The 24,709-nt window shown below is 51.5% G+C and overlaps 1 protein-coding gene across 5 annotated transcripts; it reads right to left on the bottom strand.

The window, feature by feature from the left end:
- Positions 1 to 6,994: 6,994 nt before the first annotated feature.
- Positions 6,995 to 24,646, bottom strand: Phldb3 (pleckstrin homology like domain family B member 3). 5 transcript variants are annotated; one of them, XM_076929579.1, is made up of 18 exons: positions 24,505 to 24,646; positions 24,069 to 24,244; positions 23,409 to 23,852; positions 22,260 to 22,442; positions 21,936 to 22,073; positions 18,881 to 19,009; positions 18,210 to 18,368; positions 16,369 to 16,479; positions 16,170 to 16,253; positions 15,444 to 15,557; positions 11,935 to 12,034; positions 11,712 to 11,802; positions 11,537 to 11,624; positions 11,154 to 11,210; positions 9,299 to 9,524; positions 8,913 to 9,031; positions 8,665 to 8,750; positions 6,995 to 7,452 (listed from the first exon to the last, which is right to left on the bottom strand). In XM_076929579.1, exons 3-18 carry the CDS (start codon positions 23,676 to 23,678, stop codon positions 7,434 to 7,436), a joined length of 1,974 nt encoding a protein of 657 aa, XP_076785694.1. In that variant the 5' UTR covers positions 23,679 to 23,852; positions 24,069 to 24,244; positions 24,505 to 24,646; the 3' UTR covers positions 6,995 to 7,433. The 5 variants fall into 5 exon arrangements, with proteins under 5 accessions (XP_076785694.1, XP_076785687.1, XP_076785709.1 ...); XM_076929572.1 differs by lacking the exon at positions 24,505 to 24,646 and having other exon boundaries at positions 24,069 to 24,411; XM_076929594.1 differs by lacking the exon at positions 24,505 to 24,646 and having other exon boundaries at positions 23,409 to 23,657; positions 24,069 to 24,411.
- Between the last annotated feature and the right edge of the window lie 63 nt (positions 24,647 to 24,709).

Genomic DNA, 24,709 nt, shown 5'->3' with positions numbered 1-24,709 from the left:
CCTGCCTCTAGGTGCGTCACCCACAGGGAGAGCAGCCCCTGCCCTGTGCCCTTGCCAAGGAGGGAAAGGGCGGGAGAAGAGGTTCCCTCCAATCCCCTGGATAAAACTATGTGTGTGTGTTTCAGAGGCAGAGGGAGTACCAGGGCTCAAACAGAGATAGGGGCATTCAGGGTCTGCTAGGGTCCTGAGTTTATGTGGTACACCTATCTGCTTTTGCCTGGGGATTAGAGACCCTGAGGCAGAATCACTGTCTTCTCGGAGCTCCCAGTCTGATGGCAGATACAGATATTAATTAAATAATTGGGAAAACTGTTATTTACAAGTCAGGTGTGGTGACTCATGCCTGTAATCACAGCACTGACGGAGCTGCGGCAGGAGGATTGCCATGAGTTTGAGGCACGGTGATTCCAGGCTTCATTGAACTGCAGAAAGAGATTTTATCTCAAAAAGCCAAAACAAACAACTGGGTTATAACTTACAAGAGATTACGGCTCTGGAGGAATGAACACACCTAAGGAGCTACAAGCAGAGTGGGAACTGGGATGTGAGTAGACTTTTCAATAGGTTAAGCTGGGAAATAATATCAGGTATCCATCGAGAGTGATGAAAAAGGTATATAGAATCGAAATACATTGCATACATGGCTGAAAGTCTCAAAGAATGAATAAAAATTGAAAACAAGTCTTGAACGCCTATCATGTGTGCTGGGCACTGCAATAAGTTCTTTAAATTAAAAAAAAAGTGATTAGAGAGCTAGGATAGTGACCTAGGGGTCAGCAGTGGAGGCCCTGCCTAGAATTCCCCCCCCCCCCCGTGAAAGATCAGATACTACTTGAGGTTTAGTGGTAGATCACTCACCTAGCATGAATGAAGCCCCAGGTTCCATCCCCAATATCATCTCACTAAAATAAATAAATAGATAAATAAATAAATAAAAAGGGAAAACCACGGGTGATCTCTTCGCTCCATGCATTGTTGCTCAGCAATGAAAAGCCTCAGTGGGTGGTCTACACAGCTACATAGATGGATCTTTAAAACGGTGACTCAAAGAGACCAGAAGCAAGGCCACACACAGTGTAACTTTGTTCATATGTAGTTCTGAAAGAGACCAAACTAGCCCACCACAGAAATGGGTTGCTTAGAGAATGAGCAGAGGTCCCTCTGAGAGAGTCTTGTCCCAGAGAATGCCTCTTCCATCTCCGTCTAGGAGGGTGGCCTTGCGTGTGCCTGTCATGTACACAATTGCTGAGCTGCGCCCTTCACAACTTCACTGGGTGTACATCATTCTTCAAGGGAAACAGGAGGGAGCTGAGCCTGGGCCTTGCGGCACAGTCCTGTGGCCTTAGCATGTCGGAGGCTGAGACAGGATGGAAGTTTGAGACTGGGCTGTGGAGAGAGACTGCATCTAGAGAGAGGAAGTGGGGTGAGATGGTTCGGCGTGTAAAAACACTGGCTCCAAACCTAAGGACCTGAGTTGGATCCCTGGCACCCACATGGTAGAAAAAGAGAAGCAAAAATTGATTCCTAAAAGGTATCTTCTACCTTCTACATATCTGAACACAACATAGCCTCTAAATAATGAACAAATAAATGTAATGCGACAGAATCACAGTTCCTGTACAATGAGCCTGTAGAGAAATCAAGAGCAAGAACGGGGTGCGGGGGGTGGGGGTGGGGGGGCTGGGTGTAATGGCTCACGATTAAAATCCCAGACTCAGGAAACTCAGACAGTAGGATTGCACTAAGTTGGAAGACAGCCTGGGCTACATAGTGAGACCCTATTTCAAACTCTTCAAAGACTTGACAAAGGACTCGGGAGCCACTGGGCAGTTTTCCAAATGAGAAAGGACAGTTTGGTGGCTTGCCTGGCATGGACAAAGCCCAGTTTCTATTCCCAGAGCTTGGGGGAAAATGAGTATGACAGAGGTGGAGGCAGGAGGATGTCAAGTTTATCCTCAGTCCCATAGGAAATTTGAAGCCAGCCTGGGCTATATGAGAGCCTGGGGGCCCGGAGAGGAGGAGAAAGGAACCAACCAGTAACTGTCAGGAGTTGTCCCTGTTAACGTAGGAGCCATGCAGTTTGTGGTGGACATAAATAATCTCACAGCACCCTGACCTGGGCCAGGATCACCTGGGACCGTGAATAATCTCTGCAAAAGCAAGACCATCCATATGACTATCCCTGTACACAGGAACAAACAAGACCATTACACCAATCACGCTGCGCCTCCACAAGCCCATATTCTGGTAACCATGAGCAACGCTCAGGTTATTCTGTTATTGTAAGTTACGGTTTAAGCCTAGCTTCCCTCTTCCTGCCTCATAAATCAGACTCATGAAGACTCTAACTCCGTCCTTGTTCTGTGACAGGATCCAGAGCAGAGCAAAACCCCGCTTCCTGGAACCGCCGCCCAAACCACCACATGGGAGTCCCTGTCTTTCACAAATGTGTCTCTCTAGCCAGAAGTGGTGATCCAGCCTGGAATCCCAGCACACGGTAAATGCAGAGATGAAGGCCTTCATCAGGTATATAGCAAGTTCTAGGTCAGCCTGAGCTACATGCGACACTGGAGAGAGAGAGAAAAAAAGAATCCAAAACACTTTTAAGAGGAAGAACTAGCAGGATTACTGATGAATCAAAAGGGAGGGAAGCCTAAAGGTGTGGCTCAGCCTCATGTAGCTCAGCAGTACAGTGCTTGCCTAGAATCCGGTGAGAAGCTGGGTGTGGCTCAGTGGTAGAATCCCTGCCTAGGATCCCCCAGTGAGGGGCTGGGGGCGTGGCTCAGTGGTAGAGCCCCTGCCTAGAATCCCCCAGTGAGGGGCTGGGGGGCGTGGCTCAGTGGTAGAGCCCCTGCCTAGAATCCCCCAGTGAGGGGCTGGGGGCGTGGCTCAGTGGTAGAGCCCCTGCCTAGAATCCCCCAGTGAGGGGCTGGGGGCGTGGCTCAGTGGTAGAGCCCCTGCCTAGAATCCCCCAGTGAGGGGCTGGGGGTGTGGCTCAGTGGTGGAGCCCCTGCCTAGAATCCCCCCCACCCTCCTAAGGGACTGGGGGCGTGGCTTAGCAGTAGATCTCTTGCTTAGCGTTCCTGAGTTCCTGGGTTCAATCTCCAGCGTATAAAAGAAAAGGAGGGGGAAGCGGGAGGTTTCTAAGTCCATTTTCTGATCTTTCTTGTTATAAGTTCCATTCTCTGACACTAATAATAACCATGACACCAATGGTAATGATACCCAAGAATCGAGTATTTGCTTTGTGCAGAAACTACTCAAAGCAACAGCCTGTATCCTCATCAGTCCCCTCCCCTACGGTGAGGACCGCTCCTGTTGTCAGGGGACACTAGCTCTGTGCTCAGCACTCCTCAGTCCACAACGGCTCTGCAAAGGGAAGACAGAGCCCAATTCACAGAAGAGAAAATCAAGGCTGGGAGAGGCTTTGAAGTAGCAGAAGAGGGGTCAGCTGTCTCCGAAGCCTTTAATATCGCTGTCACTCTCAGAGTCTCTTCTGGCCTGTTTTGTTCATTTGGTTGCTCAGTTTTATTTTATTTTATTTTATTTTATTTTATTTTATTTTATTTTATTTTTTCATCTGTTTTGTGGTGCAAGATTGTTTTGTTTTGTTTGTTGACAATACTGGGTGTGAAACCCCAGGCAGGCCTCACACATACTTGGCAAATGCTCTACCCTGAAGATACAGGTGTGTATGTATGTGTGTATGCATGCGTGTGTGTATGTTTGTGTATGTGTGAGTATGTATATATGTTTGTGTATGTGTATATGTATGTGTATGTATGAGTATGTATGTGTGTGTATTTATGTATGTTTGTGTATTATGTATGTGTGTGTGTGTTTGCATATATGTGTGTGTATGTATGTGTGTTTGCATATGTGTGTATGTATGTATATGTGTATATATGTGTGTATGCATGTGTGTATGTGTGTTTGTATATGTGTGTATGTGTATGCATGTGTGTATGTATGTATATGTGTGTATATGTGTATATATGTGTATGTATGTGTGTGTATATGTATGTGTGTATGTATGTGCACACGAAGGATGCATGCACATACCTGCCTGCAGGTGAACACACCCATGCTCATACTGTGGAGGTCAGAGGGCATGTCCCGTGTCCTGATACACATCACTCTCCACCTTGTTCCGTCTAGACAGAGTCTCTTACTGAATCTAGAATGAGGCTGATGGCCAGCAAGCCCCATCAATCCTCCTCCTCTACCTCCCCAAACTGAGGTTCCAGATGTGTGGGGCTCACCTGGCTATGTGCCTCCATGTCCTCCCTGTGTTTAATGGAGACCTTAGTGCTAGGCTTACCTCAGAGGCTGCTGTGGGGCCAAAGTCAGATGTATGTGAACCACGTTAGGCGGTTCTCAGTGCAGCCAGAGCCGTAGGTTTCATAACTTAAATCGACGATGATAGTGTTGGCTAATATTTACATTGATTATTGATAGTTACTATGTCTTTGGCTCTGGCTGTCTCCTAGGCAGGATGTTGTGGCATGCTACAGACCTGTAATCCCTGCGCTCAGAAGGCTGAAGCAAGCGGATTGCACGTTCAAGGCCAGTCTTGGCTACAAAATGGTGGACCTTCGAGATAGAGGGTAAAAGCCTGAGTTTGGCCCCCAGACCCACATTGTGGGAGAGAACACATTGTCCTCTGACCTCCACACGTGTCCAAATGTACACACAATAATAAACAGAATACACTTTGTGAAAAAGAGGGCGAATATACCAGTTTTTTTAATAAGCAGCCTGTTCAGAGGGGCAGAGCACAGTAGACATTCCTCAGAGGGGGAAACTGAGTCCTAGAGAGGAAGCTACCATCCTCCACAGGCCAGCGGAGAGGCGGCCAGATTGGTGACTGTGGCAAGAAAGAGCAGCTGTGCTCAGAGAGATCTCTACTGCCCAGCCCCTGCCCAGCACCCCTGTTCCCAACAATGACAAGCACCTCAGTCACCTAGGTGGGGTCACCTGTCATCCAGGGAAGACTCAGAGAGAGAAAGTGAGCGATTCTCCTTATGTCATTCAAAACTGGCACCAGCTGTGCTGCCTCCACCTCAGGATCCCAGCCCTACATCTTTGCTGTGTGACCCTCAATTAATGTTCTTCCCTCTCTGAGACTTTTAAGGTAGCTTTTAAAAAGGATTTTTCCCTCCTTAAACAGGGTCCTACTATACAATCCTGCTGTCCCTGGCATTCACTGTGTAGACCAGGCTGGCCTTGAACTCACAGAACTTTGCCTGGCTCTGCCTCTCCAGTGCGTGGATTAAAGGTGTGTGCCACCAAGCCTGGCTCAAAGTGTCCTAAAGGGAAAGGTGATGCAGTGAGCAAGGAATGGAGTCTGGAACTGGACAGACTGAAATTTTAATCTTGCAGTGTGACTCCAGATAACTCGATCTCCGTCTCTGGAGGACTCCTTTTATCAAATAGGTCTGCAAACCGGCTGAGAGACTGAAGTCCTAGTGAGTAGCTGACAGTGATACTGCCATGTTTTAGGCTCAGGAGGCCCCACAGGCCCCAGGAGCGTGGGAGAGTTTCAGGGGAGGAACCCCGACTGGTCAGACCAGAAGATCGAGCATCTTGGGAGGGAGTGGGACTCAGGGTGGGGAGTCTGCTCCTGCTCAGGCCTGCCTGGATTGGGCTGCTGACCTATGTCTGGCCAGGACCCAGGGAGCAGGAGGCTATTGGGCTGATTTGCATATTTATTTATTTGCTTGTTATTTATGTGTTTATATTCTTGAAATCTTCACTTTTGTTGTGTTGGAGATGGATCTCTGAGCCAGGTCCCTGTGGTGAACTACTCCCCCCAACTTCTTACTCACTGGGATTGTGGGATTCCCCTCACTTGCCTAGGATCCCCAGGGGGTTCCACAGAAACAAAGGCCTCATCAGAGGCAACCCTGAGCAAGCCTCGATGTGCCTGGGGCCTTGTCTGGGATGGGTTTCTGGTCCTCAGAGGCCAGGCAGTCTCACTCCATTGTTTCCCACATTTGACTTACAACGAATGCACGCATGGATTTAAATCTAAATTTAGAATCCAGCCTAAATGTAGGCAAGCACTCTTCTGAACACAGACCCATGGGCTACCCTGACCACCAGACTTCTTAAAGCAGCCAGCTTCACGGGCATGTGATTCTGCCTGGGGACCAGCTGAGGGGACACCCCAGATAAGACCTAAAGGATGAAGAGAGACAACAAGCGAGTTTATTGAAGGCCTCATTTACAGCCGCCCATCATCCTCAAAATCACTCTCTCACAAACTGATTCAAGTGTTAAATGGGTTCAGTACCAAGACCTTTCCATCATGCCAAGGGCACACTAGTGATGAGACAGCCTAGGAGATCTGTTGCCAGGAATGACCCAGGGCAGTCAAGGCCAGGACAGAAGGGTCAAGATTGCAATAAGGATGGGCAAGCTAACTATGTGTCTCAGCCAAGACAACCAGGGAGAGCTTCCTGGATGAGAGAGCATGCCTCAAATAAGTTAGGGACCAGAGATGGGCTAAGTACCTAAACAATTGAACAAGCAATGACCCAAAGATGGCGAAGGCCCCTTTCCCTTCTGTCTAACTCTCACAGAGTAGCAGTTGTCACTGGGAACCGCAGGGCAGGATGGGAGGGCTCAAAAGTACCTGGGTCATCTGGAAATCGGGGTGGGGAGCTTTCAGGTGGGGCCACTGAAGTAAAACCCTAGAAAGGGAAAATGGCAGAGGGGGAACCCTAAGGAAAATTCAGGAAGGAAGACACAGAAGTTTCAAGAGCCTGCTCGAAGCTGGCTGGTCAAAAACGCAGAGGCAGATAAATCTACATACTAAAACCTCCAAATCACAGAAGACTAAGGCCTCGTGTCTGCCCATCATGTCTCCCCTCCATGCATTCAACCTTAGGGGTTGAAAGTCTCTATCGTTAGGAAAAACCCTTAGCTCAGGAGTCCTGCCTAGGGACAGAGGGGCCCCAGGACTTCAGTGCTAGAATCCACACCAGCGACCTTTGTTTTTTCATCATGTTTAATTCGGTATCAGAAGAGCACCAATAAATAGTTCCTTCCGCCCCCGTAATCTTCCTCCAGTCCCCCAGCGGGGCCTCCAGGGCCTGGCGATGCTGCCGCTGGGAGCCACCTGCAACCCAGACCTCCGTGGCTCAGGCCAGCTGAGCTGGAGCGGCTGCAAAGATCCCGGGAGAAAGCCAAAGGGGCGGGGCCGAGGACAAGAGCTTCCTGAAGTGGGCGGGGCATCAAAGGCCGGAAGGTGCGTCTAGGGGCGCAGCTCGCCGGAACCTCCTTTCTCCCTTTAGGGCGGGGCCGCTAAAGGGCTCAGGGGGCGTGGTTTTCGTCCGCAGCTGTCACGATGACGTCCATCCAAATTCGCATGGCTTCCGGGCTGGGGGCCACCATATAGAAAAGGCGCTCGTAGGTCTTGACACAGAAGGTCAGGCGGGGGCTGGGGCTCTGGAATAAGCAAGGAGAGAGGGTGGTTGGGTCAATGGCTACGATAGGATAGTCTTCCTAAACCGGGCTAGAATGTCTGCTCTGCTCCCTTTTCTTTTTTCAGAGACAAGATTTCACCAGCTGGCCTGGAACTCATCCAAGCTGGCCTCGAACTCAAATATCTACTTGTCTCTGCCACCTCAGTGTGGTGACCTCAGTGTGTCACCATACCTGGCTTTTTAATTTTTATTTTCATCTTTACCCTGACTCCTTTTTTGAAAGTGGGTTTGACTTCGTAGCTCAGGCTAGCCTCAGACTTGCTGCTCAGCCTCCTGAGGGCTGAGAGTATACCATTTGACTTTTAAAAACCAGCTCTCCAGCTGGGGGCTGGAGAGATAGATAGGCAGTTGAGAGCACTGGTCAGTTCCCAGTACCCACATGGTGCTCACGAACATCTGTAATGCCAGTTCCAGAGGACCCGATGACCTCCTCTGATCACTGTGGGCATATACATACATACGTGCAAGCATAACATTCATACACATGACAGAAAGTAAATCTGTAAGATGTATTTTAGAATAAACAGCTGGGCGGTGGTGGAGCACACCTTTAGTCCCAGCACTTGGGAGGCAGAGGTAGGTGGATCTCTGTGAGTTTGAGGCCAGCCTGGGCTACAGAGCTAGCTCCAGGATAGCCAGGGCCACACGGAGAAACCCTGACTCATAAATAAATAAATAGAAAAAGAAAACCAACTAACCATGGCTGGCGTCTTTCCAAAGAGGATTCCAGCTGCCAACATTTCTTTCTGTCCTTACATTTTGTCTCCCTTATAACCCAGGTCTCCAGCTTGAGACCCACAAGCATGTGCTAAACCAGAATCTGACACCGCCCCCCTCCCCTCTCTCCAGGGTCTCCATGGAGCCCTAACTGTTCTGTAACTCACTACGTTTTCAGGGCTGGCTTCACACCCAACAGAGATCCACCTGTCCCTGCCTTCCTGGTGCTGAGCTTACAGCTGTGTGTCACCGAGCCCAGTGTAGACGATGCCGGGGCTCGAACTTAGGGCTCTGTGCATGCTAAACAAGCTGACCGAGTGTACAGTGCAGCCCCAGGCTCTGAGCGTTAGTTACGCTCCAATGCTGGACCTGAGTATAGCAAGAGTGGGCTCCCCCCAGGGTGACCTAGAGATAGGCGCTGGGCAGGAGGGCATCGTGGCACGGGGCAGGGGGTCACCTTGAAGGCACAGCGTAAGTGGTCATAGTAGACTTCTTCAATGGCCTGGAAATAGATGACACCTTTGAGCTTGGTCTCTTCCTTGTCTGGTTGGAAGAGGAAACATCTAGTTAGAGGTGTGTGTGTGTGTGTGTACTGGGGGTCATTGGACTCTAGTATAGATTATGGCAATGTGATAACCCCAAGGCTGGAGGGAGGTGGATGTCTATGCTAGCTTCGAGACAGACAGGTCTAGAGATGGCATAAACCTGGAGATGGGTCCAGGGACGGAGTCCTGAAGCACCTGGGTCCCTCTGGAAAGAAAGGATGGTCTGGGCTCTGGGTGTCCGAGCAGGTGGGACACTGTCGCATGGGTCTAGTCTCCCATCTGGAGCCAGAAATGATCCAAACTCCTTTGTGTTAGTGAGCAGAAGCTGGGGGAGTGGGGAGGGGGATTCTGGGTGGCTTAGGGAGGAAGGGGTTGGAAGTTGTGTTTCGGGACAGAATGGCTTTAACCTAGACTCCGGAGTGTATGGAAGGGGTTGGAAGCCTAACCCCTGGTCCTAGTGGTAGCAGGGAAGTTGGGGGCGGGAAAGGGGGGGGGGTCTTGATTTTTCCCACCTCTGGCTTGAAGCTGCCTGGTCTCCCAGCTTACCGGCATAGTAAGCCAGACGGCGCGCCTTTCGGTCAAAGCAAAACCAGCGTTTCCTCCACGTTTTGATGCGGCCACCCATCTTCACCAGGGGCCCACGACAGCAGCCCCCGGACACCCGCAAGTGGGGGCAGCTTTCCGGATTGTGGCCCCAGCGTTCCAGGTGCTGTGGGAGGTCCAAGACCTGGGGATCTGGAGGGCATGGTGGAGGTGGGGTCGGGGTCGGGGCCTGCAGAGCACAGAGGAGTCATTGGTGAGCAGCCATGAACAAAGAGAGCGAAAGAGAGCGACTGCAGCACAGACAGCCAGCTCCGTGCAGCCTTTGCAAAGACACTAACACCCACCATCGTGAAGCCAGGTGTGCGCGCTCACGGGGGGGGGGGGGGGGGGGCGGGGGAGTGGGCTGAGGCAGGACTGTCATGATTTCAAGGGCTGATAAAAAGCAGGAAAGCAGAAAATGTGTGCGTGCCTGTCATCTCAGCACTAGGGAAGTAGAGGTAGGAGGATCAGAAGTTCAAGGTTATTCTCGACTCCATAGTGAGTTCAAAGCCAGCCTGGGCTACAAAGAGCCTCTCAAAAGCCAAACCAAAACCAAAGGAAAAAAATCTCCACTTGACAGAAGATTCCCATCAGTCACAGAGTCTGTGAGGCAGGACAGGGACAGTGAACCTTACCCTCCTAAGTGAGCCACTTACATGGACGCTGTCCACATGAGAGCCCCAGTTCCCTACAGTGAACATAGGGTACCTAAGCACCCTCCCCACCAGCCAGCCCTTGATCACGGAGGTGCAAATCTCAGAGACAAGCTTCTCTGTGCACACAAGCTAGCTGGGGACACACAGTGCACTCCACAGGGGCTGTTTAATAAATGATGTTACTGCTGCTGCATTTTTAATGAGGACAAGTTTGTACAGAACAACCCTAAAGGATACAATGCCCTTCCTGCTCCCTGGCTCTGAGTGGGGAGGGGCGGGGGTCTCTTGTAACCCAGGCTGGCTCTGTAGTTAAAGACAATCTTTTTTTTTTTTTTTTTTTTTTTTTTGGTTTTCTGAGGGTTTCTCTGTGTAGCCCTGGCTGTCCTGGAACTCACTCTGTAGACCAGGCTGGCCTCAAACTCAGAAATCCGCCTGCCTCTGCCTCCCAAGTGCTGGGATTAAAGGCATGCTACACCACCACCCAGCGAGAGAGACAATGTTAAATTTCTGATCTTCCTGCCTCTGCCTCCCAAGTGCTGGGATTACAGGCATAAGCCACAATTGGTTTATGTCGTGTGGGGACAGAATTCAGGCCTTAGTCTTTCTATCATTAAAATTTTAAAACTGCCACAAATGTTTACTCTTCATCTATAATAACAGCTGAAATAGTTACCGGCATATGGACAGAAAGAAAAAGACAAGAAGAGAAAGACCTGGGATTGTAGCTCAGGCAGCAGCCGGTGATTAGCACACAAGGCTCCAAAGCCAAACACAGAATACAAACAAGAAGGGGGCGTGGGGAGGTCGCGCAGCCGGGAAAAGGCGCTGGCCACCAACCCTGATGGTCTGAGTTCGATCCCTGGGACCCACGTAGTGAGAATTGAGAAGAGACTTCCACAAGCCTGCTCATGTGCACTGTGGCACACGCTCGCCTGCCTAACGAAACACGACTTACGTAAATAAGTAATTTCTTTAAAAAAGAACAAAAAGATGGAGTCAGTTACATCAGCAACGACCATGAGTGCAGGAGGGAAACAGGAACGGAACCTTTGGACTTCTCTTCAAGGGTCGAGAAGGACCCTCATGGTTGCAGGACAGGAGACGGTGGCATATAATAAAAGGCAAGAGGTGAGAGGCACCCAGAGAGGACAGAGGGGACTAACCATGATGGCAGGTACTGCAGGGCCTGTGGAACTTTCTCGGCTTCTTCTCATCCCTTCCTGTGGATTCATGAGGGAGAATCAGGGAGGATCCCAACGTAAGACAGAGAAATGTCTGAATAAGGGGGCCAGGGCTAGACCCCTGAAGATACAGGGGTCTGAGGGAGGAGGGCTGGGGCCTGGAGTCCTGAGTCTGAGGGAGGAGGGCTGGGGCCTGGAACCTGGGGTCTGAGGGAGGAGGGCTGGGGCCTGGAACCTGGGGTCTGAGGGAGGTGGGCTCACGCTTGGAGTCCCAAGTCTGAGGGAGGAGGGTTGGGTCTGGACTTGTGCATGTGAAGGAGTGGGATCAAACGCCCCTTTCTAAGGAGCAGGCCCTGCGGTCTCACCCTGGCCTTGACCAGCCGTTCCCTCTCGGCCACAGCCTGCTGCAGGAGTCGCTCCATGTGTGCGATGTCTGGGTGAAGTGCCGAGTGTCTAGGTGGACAAAGCAGAGTTAAGATGGTTGCCTCGGCTGGCCTCCTCCCTCTCCCCTTCCCCCTCCCCCTTCCTCTCAGGCCTCACCTATTCCCAGGGCCACAGTTGAGCAGCTGATAGAGTGGGTGTCTCCCAGGGGTCCCCACAGCTTCTTTAAGAGCGGAAGCCTCCAGGGGTCCTGAGGAAGAGGGTACAGATGTGGAGGCCAGATGTTTCCTCCCTCATCCCTCTATTTTTCCAGCCAACACCCAAGCAGTTTTTCCATCCTCTACCACAGGATGGCTGAGGGCGGGAGCAGGAGTGTCCTCACCTGTACAGTGGAGGGACAAAGGCCGGGAGGACCCCCTCTGGCTGGCCCTGTCTCCCCTCCTCCGGGGCAGGCTTCCTGTCCTCTGGAGACCAATAGACCCCTGAAATCACACAAAGGTTGTGTTTGTAAGGTAAGCGTCCCCCCCCCCCACTCAGGTGCTTAGGATAATGGCTTCTCTGACAGCTGTGTGCTCTGAGGGGAGAGTGGATGGAAAAGGTTCCAACTCTATCAGTTAACCCGTTAGTGCATTGTAATTTGATGACATCACTTGGAGGCGGGGCAAACTACAAGACTGGCCCTGTCTAGCGAAAGCTGGTGACAAGGCTCAGAAAGAGTTTGCCATGTAAGCATGAGAATCCATGTGGAAAGTCATTGTCCAGCAAGATGGCTCAAGCCCAGGTCACCAAGTCTAATGCCTGAGTTCAAGCCCTGAGTGGCAGCAGAAGATGAATGCTTCCTACCAGCTGTCCAGATGTTCAGGGTATGCCTAATCACAAATTCCACTCCCCGTCCTCACTCCCTCCCCACCCCCATCAATAAATAAACAAATGTGAGAAAGAAAATCAGGTGTGGTGGCCTCTGGGGAGGCAGAAACAGATGGATCCCTGGGTACTACTGGCCTAGCCTGATCTATAAACCTCAGAACCCAGTGACAGACCCTGCCTCAAAAAACAGAGGGGATGGGGTGCTAGAGAAACGAGTCAGAAGTTAAGAGCACTTACAGTTTATGCAAACAACCCAAGTTTGGTTCCCAGCATCTACATCTGGGAGCTCACAACCCCCAGTAATTCCACTTTCAGGGGAATCAACTGCCCTCTTCTGGTCTTTGTGGGTACTGCAGTCACGTGCACATAGCTATGCACAGACACATGTACATTTAGGAGTCAGGGCACTGAGTGATGACTAAGAATACATCCAGCACCTCCAGAGGCCTGGAACTCTCCAAGTAGACCAGACTGGCTCAGACTCAGAGACATCCACCTACCTGTCTCTGGAGTGCTGGGATTAAAGGTGTGTGCCACCACATCTGGCTAGAACGAAATCTTTAAAATCAAACAAGGCAGACAGCTCCCCAGGAACAATAGCAGAGGGTAACTCTGGCATCCACATGTGCACCTTCACACAAACAGGATCACATACCATCTACAGAGAGATGAGGTCTCTCTGTAGAAGTAGGCTTCTTGGGGTATCTCCTGGCAGGTTTATCTCCCCCCCACCACACACACACTCTTGTGCTCTCTGCTTCCTGGTTGACATGAGGTGAGCAGCCCCTGCTCTGTCACACCCTGCCATAATGCTGTGCTCACCACAGATTCAGTGTACATAGAGACCATGCACATGTGGGTACCAGAGGTTACAGAGTACTGCCTAGGAAAGCCACCAGCTAACTGCCCCATCTCAGGGGACTGAGGCTGACCTTTAACTCCTAGCATCAGAAATTAAAGGACTGGGGATGTTTCTCAGTGTAGAGTGGCGGCCCAACAAAGCCCTGGGTTTGACCCCCCAGCATCACATATATTTGAGCATAGTGGTACAAGCCTTTAATCCTAGCACTCAGGAGCAACTCAGTACATTTGAGGCTAGCCTGAGCTACATGAGAGCCTGTCTCAAAAAAATTTTTTTCTTTTAGCGGCCAATATTTGTTAAAAGTTTATTATCTACCCAATTTCATATAGCTGGCTGTGGCTCTGTATCCCCAGACCCAATACACCATGGACAGAAGCTGCCAAAACAAGACAGCATGCTGGCTACTGGCAGAACATGGCCTCCTATTGGAGATTAAGAGTCATCTAAAGGGCTGGAGACATGACTCAGCAAAAAAACACTGGCTGCTCTTCCAAAGGACCCAGGTTCAATTCCCAGCAACCACATGATGGCTCACAGTCATCTATAATGGGATCTGATGCCCTCTTCTGGCCTTCAGGTGTACATACAGACAGAGTTCTCATATATATAACATAAATAAAATCTTTAAAAAATAAATAAATCCAATCTGCTGAATTCATTTTTTAAAAAAGCTATCTAGAGATCATTTGCTTTTTTAATTTTAGTTTTTATTTATTTACTTACTTATCAATTCAGAGATAGGATCTTGTTGTGTAGCCTAGGCTGGCCCTAAATTTTGCTATGTAGCTCAGGCTAGCCTCAAATTCACAATCCTCTTTCCTCTACTTTCTAAGTGCTGCAATTACAGGAGCCTGTCACCTCCCCTGGCTTTAGTTTTATTATTTTGAGACAGCATCTCTATATGTAGCCAAGGCTAGCCTGGGTCTCCCTCCTTCCTTTGACTCCTGAGTGCTGGGATTACAAGCATGCACCATCAAACACACGTGAAAGATGTTTTCCAGCATGTGGGAGGATGTGCTAACACCAGCCTGGGCTACACAGTGAGACCCTCACAAATAAAGAGCTAGAGAGATGACTCAGCAGCTGAGAGCACTGGCTGCTCTTCCAAAGGACCCAGGTTCAATTCCCAGCAACCACACGGTGGCTCAGAACCACCTACGATTCCAGTTCCAGGGGATATGACTCCCTCTTCTGGCCACCACAGGTACTGCATGCATGTATAGCACACACATAAACACAGGCAGGACACTCACGCACATAAAATAAGATAAACCCATCTAAAATAAAACCTTAGCCATTAGGACTGCTAGAGGAAAATACTCAAGATAACGAACACAGACAAGAATTTCTGAAAAGGATTTGAACGGCACAGGGAATAATTTCGAGGACTGAGAAACAGGGTTTTGTAAAATGAAAACGCCTTTGTACAGCAAGTGAGAACAGCAGAGTGAAGAGGTAGCCACAGAACAGGGGCTATCACTGCAGCAGTACTTCAGATGGACCCTGTGTTTAGACTCTACAGTCCAGGCTTTAAAACACACACACACACACACACACACACACACACACCCCAAGGAAATCCAATTCTGCCAAAAAAAAGTATAGGCTAATGAACTGGGTACACCGTTCCCAAAGGGAAAATAAATCACCAATAAATATTTTTTAAAGTGGCCAACGGAGCTGTAGAGATGGCTTGTTAAGAGCACTGGCCGCTCTTCCATAGGACCTGGGTTTGAAGTTTGAGACCCAGCCCCCACACTATGGCTCACAACCCTTCATAACTCCAGTTCAAGGCGATCTGATGCCCTCTTCCGGCCTCTGAGGACATCAGACATGCATGCGAGATGTATACGAGAAACTGAGGCGGAGTGCTAGGCCAGAGGGGTAGAGAGAGAAGACCTCATTAAAGTAGCCTGTTGGTCACTCTTACATTTCACTCTTAGGTTACAGGCTCCCATCTAGCATGAGAGACATGGTGTTACGCAAAAAGATTAATAATAAGAATAAATTTGAGCCATCTAATATCCTGTGAGCAAGGTTCCCCATCCATCCTCCCATCCTCTCATCCCTAGGCAGAGACCCCAGTGAAGGCTCCCGATGGACCTCTGCGGCCAGCCCCTCCCACCCCAGTGTGCGCATGCGCAAACAGAGGAGGTCAGCACCTGCAGGGAGCTGTGCACTGAGAAGAGGCAGGAAGAAGTGGAGCTGGCGGCAGCATGCGCAGTGGGGTCCTGCAGCACCAGCAGCTGACGGTCTGTCTTCTGTGTGAACAGCAGCTAGGAAGAGAGCAATGGTTACAGAAAGTCGGGGGTGGGGGCCGGGGGACTAGAGAGGTGGCTGAGTGGTTAAGAGCATTGGCTGCTCTTCCAGAGAACCCAGGTTTGATTCTCTGCACCCATATGGAGGCTCACAACCATCTGTAACTCCAGGCCAGGGGATCCAGTGCCCTCTTCTGGTCTCTTTGGGCACTGGGCTTGCAAGTGGTACACAGACACATATGCAGCAGATCACACATGCACGCACAGTAGGGGTTTGGTGAGAGAGAGAGAGAGAGAGAGAGAGAGAAAGTGAAAGAAAGAAAAAGAGAAAAGCACTGACAGTTCACAGATGCTCTAGCACCAGACTGCCAGTACCAGTCCATTTCTTAGATGGAAAAGCAAAGCTTGATCACAAGAGAGACAGTGTGAGCCAGAACCAGGGCTATGGGCCTAGAGAGCCAGTTTCCTTGTTCTGAGATCTAAGGGAAGATCTGAGGGAGAAGAGCTGGGACTAGACTCAAGTCTGAGGGAGGAGGGACCAGAAGCTCACACTTCTGATTCCTGAAGGTGTAAGAGGCTGGGACCCAGGTCCCCAGGTCTGAGGACCAACAGGTACAGGAAATTCCCTACCTTGGTGAGTGCTTGGTCGGGCTCAGAGAAGTCCCCACCACACGTTCCCTGCAGGCAATTTAGCTCGAACAGCCGGTTCCGTTCCTAGGAGAGGAAGAGGCAAAAGGGCCACACCCATAGGGCATCTGACTTTGGGAACTACCTGGGCACCAGGAGCTGGGAGGTAAGGGCGTGGGGCAGGTCTCAAGGAGGAACGCACCTGTGTAAGAGCCTGAACAGCCTCCTCCTTCTTCCTGCTCAGTCCCCAGCTCTCTGCGGCCATTTGCTCCCCCAGAGACCTGAGCTGTTCCTCCAAGACCTGGATGCGACGCTGCAGGGGACCCCCATTCTGGTCACTCGCTTGTCTGCGCAGGATTCCAGGCTACCCTCCCATGATGCCCTGTGTCCCCACCCCCACCTCAGATACCTCAAGAAATGGGAGGGAAAGATGTCATTAAGCCCTGTGGGTGCTCTTTTGGTTTTTGGAGGTGAGGGTCCAGAAGATATCTAGGGTTGGTGGCAGATGCCAAGGGAGACCCAGAAACTCATCAAGATCAGAGAGAGAGGCTCATAAGTTAAGTGTCTTGCAGAGGACCCAAGTTCAGTTCCCAGTACCCACAACAGGAGACTGCTCCAGCTCCCAGGGATCTGATGGTCTTTTATAGCCTCCATGGACTCCTGCACACACACACACACACACACACACACACACACACACACACTCACTCACACACACACACAGACACACTCACACACACTTGCATACAGCCTCATCACACATACTTAAAGTAAATAAATAAAAATAAACCTTAAGCCAGGAGTGGCACATGACTTTGGTTCCAGCATGTGGGAGGCAGAGGCAGGCAGATCTGAGGCCAGCCTGGTCTACAAAATGAGTCCAGGATAGCCAAGGTTACAGAGAGAACTGTCTCAAAAAAACAAAAACAAAAACACCTGGGCGGTGATGGCACACGCCTTTAATCCCAGCCCTTGGGAGGCAGAGCAGGCGGATTTCTGAGTTCAAGGCCAGCCTGGTCTACAGAGTGAGTTCCAGGACAGCCAGGACTACACAGAGAAACCCTGTCTCGAAAAACCAAACCAAACCAAACCAAACCAACCACACAAACAAACAAAAAACCCCTCAATAACAATAATAACAATAATAATACTATAGAATCTTAAAGAACAGAGAAAGGGGAGCCATACCTGTAATTACAACACCCAAGAGCCTGAGGCAGAATTGCATCAGATACAAGGCCAGCTTGGGCTACAGAGTAAGTCCTAGGCCAGCCTTGGTTACAGAGTCCCTATCTCAAAATCAAAAGGGACTGGGGATGTGGCACAGTTGGCAGAGTGCTTGCCTGGGAGGCTCGAAGTCTTGGGTTTCACCCTCAACATAAACTCGATGTGGTGAAGTACATCTGCAGACCCAGCACTCTGAAGGCTGAGGCAGGAGGATTACAAGTTTAAAAGTCATCCTTAGCTCCACAGCTGGTTCCAGGCAGCCTGGGCCCCATGCAGACAGAAACCAATGGTAGGGAGAGGTGTGGGAAGGAGACCCCAGAGGAACTCTTTAACCACAAACGGGTGGGAAGCGGAGCTGTGTACCTAAGCTTGTCCCCACAGGACGAGGCCAAACTCTGAGCATAAAACTGACAGAATGAATGAGTGGCTGGGGCCAGCAAGAAGGCAAAGGTGCTTGCAGCCAAACCTCACGGCATGAGTTCAATCCCAGGGAATATGGTGGAAGGAAAGAATTGACTTCCATGAATACAGAGGCACATATATAAATGAATGAATGAATTTAAAAGTTAAAAAAAAAAAAAAAACAGTGCTTTAAGAATGAAGTGGGAAAGATAATGTGAGCATCTTGGCCTTTACCATCTTCAGTTAAAGTTTAAGAGAAAGCAACAGGCTGCACCTCAGATCCTGCTGTAAGGAGTCAATGGCTCATGGATGGTTATCACCGTGTCTGACACACAGTGAATGTCCCAGAACCATCATGGAAATGGGGGAAAGGGAGGGATGAAGAAGGAGGCGGGGCTGGTCTGGGGAACTCACCCTGTGCTGGGCCACACTGGCCTGAAGTTCCCGGACCTTGGAGTCCAGAGCTGGGACATCAGGGCTGCCCCGTTCCTCCTCCACACGGCTCTCACGCTCCAGCTGCTGGAACTCCAGATCCTCGTAGGTACGCTGGGCTGCATCCAGCTGCTCTCTGATCTGAGGGTGGGGAAACAAGGGACTGGAGACAGGATCCCTAAACCTGAGGAAGGAGTGAGCTGGTGGGCTTGACCCCGGCCCCTAGATCTGAGGGAGAAGACAGGTCAGGACCTCTGGGTCAGAAGAAGGGCTGGGGCCTGGACTCATGGACCCATGGACCCAAGGGAGGAAGGCTGGGGCTTACTTCAAAAGAAGTAAGATGAGTGGTTCCTCTTCTGAGGGAAGAGGATTGTAGCCTAGAACCCCACATCTGAGGGAGGAGGGCTGGGGCCTAGAACCCCACATCTGAGGGAGGAGGGCTGGGGCCTAGAACCCCTCATCTGAGGGAGGAGGGCTGGGGCCTAGAACCCCTCATCTGAGGGAGGAGGGCTGGGGCCTAGAACCCCTCATCTGAGGGAGGAGGGCTGGGGCCTGACTCCTAGGTCTAATGGAAGACATATGGTCGAGACTTTTGGGTCCTACTGGAAGACAGACATGGAATCCATTTCTAAGCAGGTCCAAAGAGCCCTCACCTCTTGTATCCCTTGTGAGAGCCGCTCTCTCTGGTCTTCTGGTTGTGAATCAAGCTGTCCTTGAGCCTCCCTAAGTCGCTGTCGAAGACTCTCCACATGATCCCGCTCCTGGCTCAGCTGCCTCTGCTCCTGAGAAAACAAGCAGGCTGTGGACCTGAACTCAGGCTAGGAAACAGCCCACCCAGGCCCTACTGGGGTGTCTGCGCCTAACAGCAGGACCCCAGGTCTGCTTATGGCCCTGTTCCAGAGGAGTTACCAAGGAAACAGTATAAGAAACAAGAGACAGCCAGATAAGGTGCCTATAAACCCAGCACGAAGACAGGAGAATGGCAAGTTCAAGGCTAACCTGGGTCACAGAGCCAGACCTTACAAAAGAAGTAAGGGAGGGAGGTAAGAAGGGTGGGAGGAAGAAAAATAGAAGAAGGAACGAGGTGGGGGGTGGAAAGGAGAGGGACAGAAGGAGGGACAAATGAAGGCATGAGTATAAAAACACAGTCATGCTGTGTAAAACTGGAGAGCTAAGGTAGGCCAGCCTCAGGCCCTGCCCTCCAGAAGAGCACAGAGCTGTTTCAAGTGGGGACTGTGAGACATACGACATGGGAGCCTGCAGCATGGACTCCATCTCTTCCCTGCCCTGAATCTTATGTATGATATACCAGTGCTGCACTGTGAGCCACGCCCCCAGCCCCTCACTGGGAGATTCCAGGCAGGGGCTCTACCACTGAGCCACGCCCCCAGCCCCTCACTGGGGGATTCTAGGCAGGGGCTCTACCACTGAGCCACGCCCCCAGCCCCTCACTGGGGGATCCTAGGCAGGGGCTCTACCACTGAGCCACGCCCCCAGCCCCTCACTGGGGATTCTAGGCAGATGATCTACCACTGAGCCACACCCCCAGACCAGGAGTATCTAATGCAGTAGTTGGGACATGGAGAATGTCGTATGTATACTTCCTGTTTTGTTTGGTCAAATGTTATCATTGGGGTTAATGTGGAAACATGAGCAGATCTCCATGTTCAGAACTTTCAGCAATGAAGGTGCAAGATTAAGCCAAGCCTGGAAAGTGTGACTGGAAAAGAAATAAGGAGAGAAGACAGGAAGGAGGGAGCATGGTGAGTGTTGATCTCAAAGGGGGGAGGGGCAGAGGCATGCAGGGCAAGGTAGGATTATGGTCTGGTGATAGAAAAGACACCAAGATCACACTGTGGAGAAGAGGGATTCCCAGGATGGTTCTGGATATGATAGGTAAGGGGGCAATGGAGACTGAGGGAAAACAGCTGCGACCTGGACCCTATGTCTGAGGGAGAAAGGCTGGGCCCATGGGTCTGAGAGAGGAAGGCCTTGAACCCCTGAGTCTGAGGGAACAGGGCCTTGGACCCCTGAGTCTGAGTGAGGAGAGGTAGGGCCCAGAGCCCTAGGTCTCAGGGAGGAAGGGCTGGTGCTGGGCCCCATGGGTCTGAGGGATGAGGGCTGGGCTTAGATTCTGGGTCTGAGGGAGAAGGGCTGGGGCCTGGAGCCCTAGGTCTGAGGGAAGAAAGACTCAGGGCTAAAATTTCTGGGTCTGAGGAGAAAAACGTGACTAGAACCCAGAATCCTAGACAAACAGAACCAGACCTCAAGAGAAATCAAGACTCAGGGTGACGGGACGCAGCTCCTGGACAGACAGCGACACAGCTGACACTGTCAACAGAGCTGCAGCATTGACTTTTTCAGACCAATCCAAGCTGTGACCTGGAGGGATGTCAATATCTTTAGATAAAAGAGTCTTAAGATCAGAGTGACTCACTGAGGTCTGAGCTGATGTCCCTGAGACACAGTGGGGAGGCCTAAAGCACCCGGTAATCTTGCCAAGCCTCTCAGCCAAGTGACCATGTGCTCCCAAAAACAGAGGGGGCACTGAGTGGCCCCACAGGCACATGGTCAACCACATCCTGGCTACGAACTGAAGACTCAGATCCTTGCCGGGAGTCATCACACATGCCTGCAATTCCAGGACTTGGGTGGTGAAAGCCAAGGGACCAGGAGTTCAAAGTCATCCTCACACACAAGTTTAGCACCTGTCTGGGCTACAGACCCTCGGTAGGGTAGAGGAGGAAATGGAGGATGGGGAGGAGGAGGAGGCAGCACCAGCTGCTTTTGCTATAAGGATAACATATAAGTCAGCTGGGCCTATTGCTGCCTGAAATCCCAGGACTTGGGAGGTGGAAGCAGAGAAATCAGGGGTTCATGGTCATTCTCAGCTACATAGTGAGTTCAAGGCCAGCTAGGGCTATCTGAGATACTATCTCAAAAAACAAAACAGTGGCGCTAGACAGACTAAGAGCATGCACTGCTGCTCTTGCAAAGGAGCTGAGTTTGCTTCCAGCAGCCATGACAGGCAGCAGACAACCTGTAACTCAAGCCTCAGGGGTTCTGAATTCTTCTTCTGGGGTTATCGATCACTCACATGCATGTTACAAATACACACACACACACACACACACACACACTCATTTTTCTATGGTATCTTCTAAAAAGTTCTCATTTTTCTATGGTATCTTCTAAAACATATACAAGTAAGATGAGTTCTACAGTGAGCATTTAAAACTTGGGACAAGGTGAGGACGTGGGTCAGTGGGAGATCCCCTTGCCTTTGTCTAGAATCTTCCAGTGAGAGGCTGGGGTGTGGCTCAGCCTTGCGTGTTTGACTTAGATTCTTAATATCCAGGGATATCGAGACAGGGAAGAACTGGGTGAGATGAAAGAAAGATATTAACTGAATCGCCACGGAAGCTGAGGAGAACAAGACACCAGCCCAACTGAGTATTCAATTTTTAAGGGTTTGAGATGTTTTCTAGTGCACCATTAAAGTGTGAAATTAGAGGGACAGCCAAGAAAGAGACCTCAGTAGTCAGGCATCCAAATCAGGCCTGGGAAAGAGGATGAAAACGAGAAAACAGGAACCCAATCTCTCTGAAGAACAAGGACAACCATTAGGTCCGACCAGGGGACGTTCCAGCCCGGAAGACGAAGCCGGAAAGGAACATGATGATGAAGTGGCTCGCTGGTCACACCAACCTGTTCCCGCTGCTCTTGACTGCTCTGCTGGGTCTCCACTCGCTGGCCCAGCAGCTCCCGCAGCTGCTCCTCCTCCCGCCGAGCGGCCACCCGTTCCCCCGCCAGCTCACCCCGGAGCAGGGCCACCTCCACCTCCATCTGAAGAAAAAAAAAAAAAAACTAAGCAAGAATTTGGGTGCAGCAGCCAGTGGAGGTCAGGACCAGGAGTTGGGAAGTCTGGAAGAGACCTCGGGCCTTGAACTTATCAAAGAGAATCCTAAGGCTTAGAATGGATCGGATGTCTTGGCTTGCAGGTTCCTCACAGGTTGATTTCCCCATCCTCACCTCGATCCTCAGTTCCTTCTTCTGGCGCTGTAACTCCTTCACCCGCTGCTCCATTAGAGCCACGCGAGTCAGTGCCTCCAGCTGCTGTCCTCGCAGCCGCCGCGCCGCCCCCCGCAGCTCTTCCCCAGAAGGGAGGCATGGCGAAGGTGTGGCTGGAATCTGCGCGGCAGGCGTAGCCTCGGGCTGAAATTAGAGAAGGTGTGATGAGAAGAACCAAGTCTCGCCCCCCCCCCCCACACTATAGTCACCAAACAGGTCTGGTCCCACCCCAGCAGTGCCTCTGGGGGTCACGAGCTGCCTGCCTAGTTCAACTACTTCCATTTGGGTCCGAATGGAAGGGCGTGAAGCGGGGAAGGCAGCAAGTTCCGAACCCCTACAAAGTCACCATGCTCTGAACCTGAACTGTAGATTGATTGATTGATTCTTTCTTTCTTTCTTTCTTTCTTTCTTTCTTTCTTTCTTTCTTCCTTCCTTCCTTTCTTTCTTTCTTTCTTTCTTTCTTCCTCCTTTTCTTCCCCCTTTCCTTCTTTTCCTTTCTTCCTTTCCTTTCTCTTTTCTTTTTTCTTCCTCCATTTCTTCCTTTTCCTTCCTTCCCTCCCTCCCTTCCTTCCTTCCTTCCTTCCTTCCTTCCTTCTCCTTCCTTCCTTCCTTCCTTCCTTTCCTTCTTTAGTTTTTGTACTTGAATGCCAGTGGAAGTCAGAGGATTCTTGCCTAATATCGAATAAGGGTCCTGGGGATCGAACCCAGGCCATGAGATTTGACAGCAAATGCCTTGGTATCCGGTGAGCTCACCTGTCCCTTTCTCAAAGTCCCTGGATCTCTCTCCTTCCCGGCTCTCTCCGACTTAGAATCTTCTATCTCGGCATTTCTTCTTTTCTCTTCTGGGTCTGTGTGTCTTCCCTTGTCTCTCTTTTGGGTGTATGTCTCACTCCCCGTGTCTCTGTCGTACCTAGTTTTTCTCTGTTTCTACCCAGGTCTCTTTGGCTTCAAATCCAGCATTGTCTAACTGGGTGTTTCTGACTGTCTATGGGTATCTCTCCTTGACGCTGGGTCTCTGTCTAGCCTCTCTCCTTATGTTCTTCTGTGTCTTCTTGAGTGTCTGTCTGTCCCTCTGAACTCCCCCCGCCCCAAGGGGGGCTGACCCCTCACCTCTTCGCGGCAGCTCTCGGTGCTGCTACCTTCTTCCACTTCTTCCTCTTCCTCGGCCTGCTGCCCAGCTCCCTGGCAGCTTGGAAGCTCCGCTGAGACCGCGGGCTCCTTGTCCTCGTGGGGATCCTCGGGGTGCCCCTGAGGCTGCACGGCCCCTTGAGGCTGGACCTCGACGGCGCATTCCGGAACCTGCGGCGACGAGGAGCCCTCCTCTAGGGTGCTGGGTGTCCCCATGGCCGCTTCGGATTCCTGTGGGGTGGGCGTGGTCATGGCTCTGGGGCGTGGTCTGATATTTGTGGGCGTGGTCTAGAGCGCCGTGAGCGTGCCCAGGGGGCGGAACCCAAAGGTTCAGAGACTGGCTCTGAACATTCCGAGGGCGTGGATTTCCTGGGGACCCTCTCGCGATTGGGGCGAGGCTATCGGCTCCGAAGGTGACACACACACCTAGAGGTGGGAAAAGAATTTGAGTCCGGGGTCCCAGCGCTCCCCGTGCTGGGGCGTCGCACACTGAGCCTTCCCTTTGCTCCGTGTGTCGTCCCTGAAACCTGTCTGCAGCCCTCTCCAGTTTCCTGGATTGCCTCCAAGGGACCCCATCTCCCCCACCCCCTCGGACTAGCCGGGCCCTCCTTCCTGGAGCTCCACAGTTGGATCCCGACCCACCTGTAAGGCAGCCGCGTCCGAGGCTCCTCAACTCAGGATCCAGAACTTAGGGCTCTCAATGTCTACCTCTCCGGATGCGCCTGGGGCCCCAACGCCTCTGTTCTTTCCCTGGAGGAGGTCCCCGTAGGTCGCCAGCCTTCTCCCTGGCTCTGCGCTGGGCACTGCCGCTTCTGTGGCTAAACAGGTGGCTGGAAGGAGGGAGAAGAGAGAGGCCGCCCCGTCCCCCTCCCCAGCAGCCCGGAAGTGGAGGGGGGCACAACAGGTCCGACAGCTCTCCTGGGAGGAGAGAGCCAGCAGCCTGCCCCGCCCGCAGCCCAGGCACCCAGCCGTCCCGGCCCCTCCAGCCCCACCCAGCGAGAGCCCAGCGCCCAGACCTCCCACTCAGCTTCCCGTGCCCCCATTCCCGTGCCCCTGGAGGGCCGGGCTTCTTAGTCACCTGCATACAGCAGCCTCCCTAAGGCCGAGACCCAGGAAATCCTCAAAGGAAGATAGGAACGAAGATGGGGGCCTCTCCCCTCTAATAAGCCCTTTGGAAGGGCCCTGACCGGTTTAGGGAGCCGGACAAGGGAAGGGGGTATCCTGGGCTGAGTCAGCGATCTGCCCAGAGACAGAGTGTGCCCCACACGCACACAGTTTACTAT

Source organism: Arvicanthis niloticus, chromosome 1 (genome assembly GCF_011762505.2).
Source record: "Arvicanthis niloticus isolate mArvNil1 chromosome 1, mArvNil1.pat.X, whole genome shotgun sequence".
Lineage (NCBI taxonomy): Eukaryota > Metazoa > Chordata > Mammalia > Rodentia > Muridae > Arvicanthis > Arvicanthis niloticus.
The sequence above is the reverse complement of the archived record's forward strand: the minus strand, read 5'-3'. Positions and strand labels throughout refer to the sequence as shown.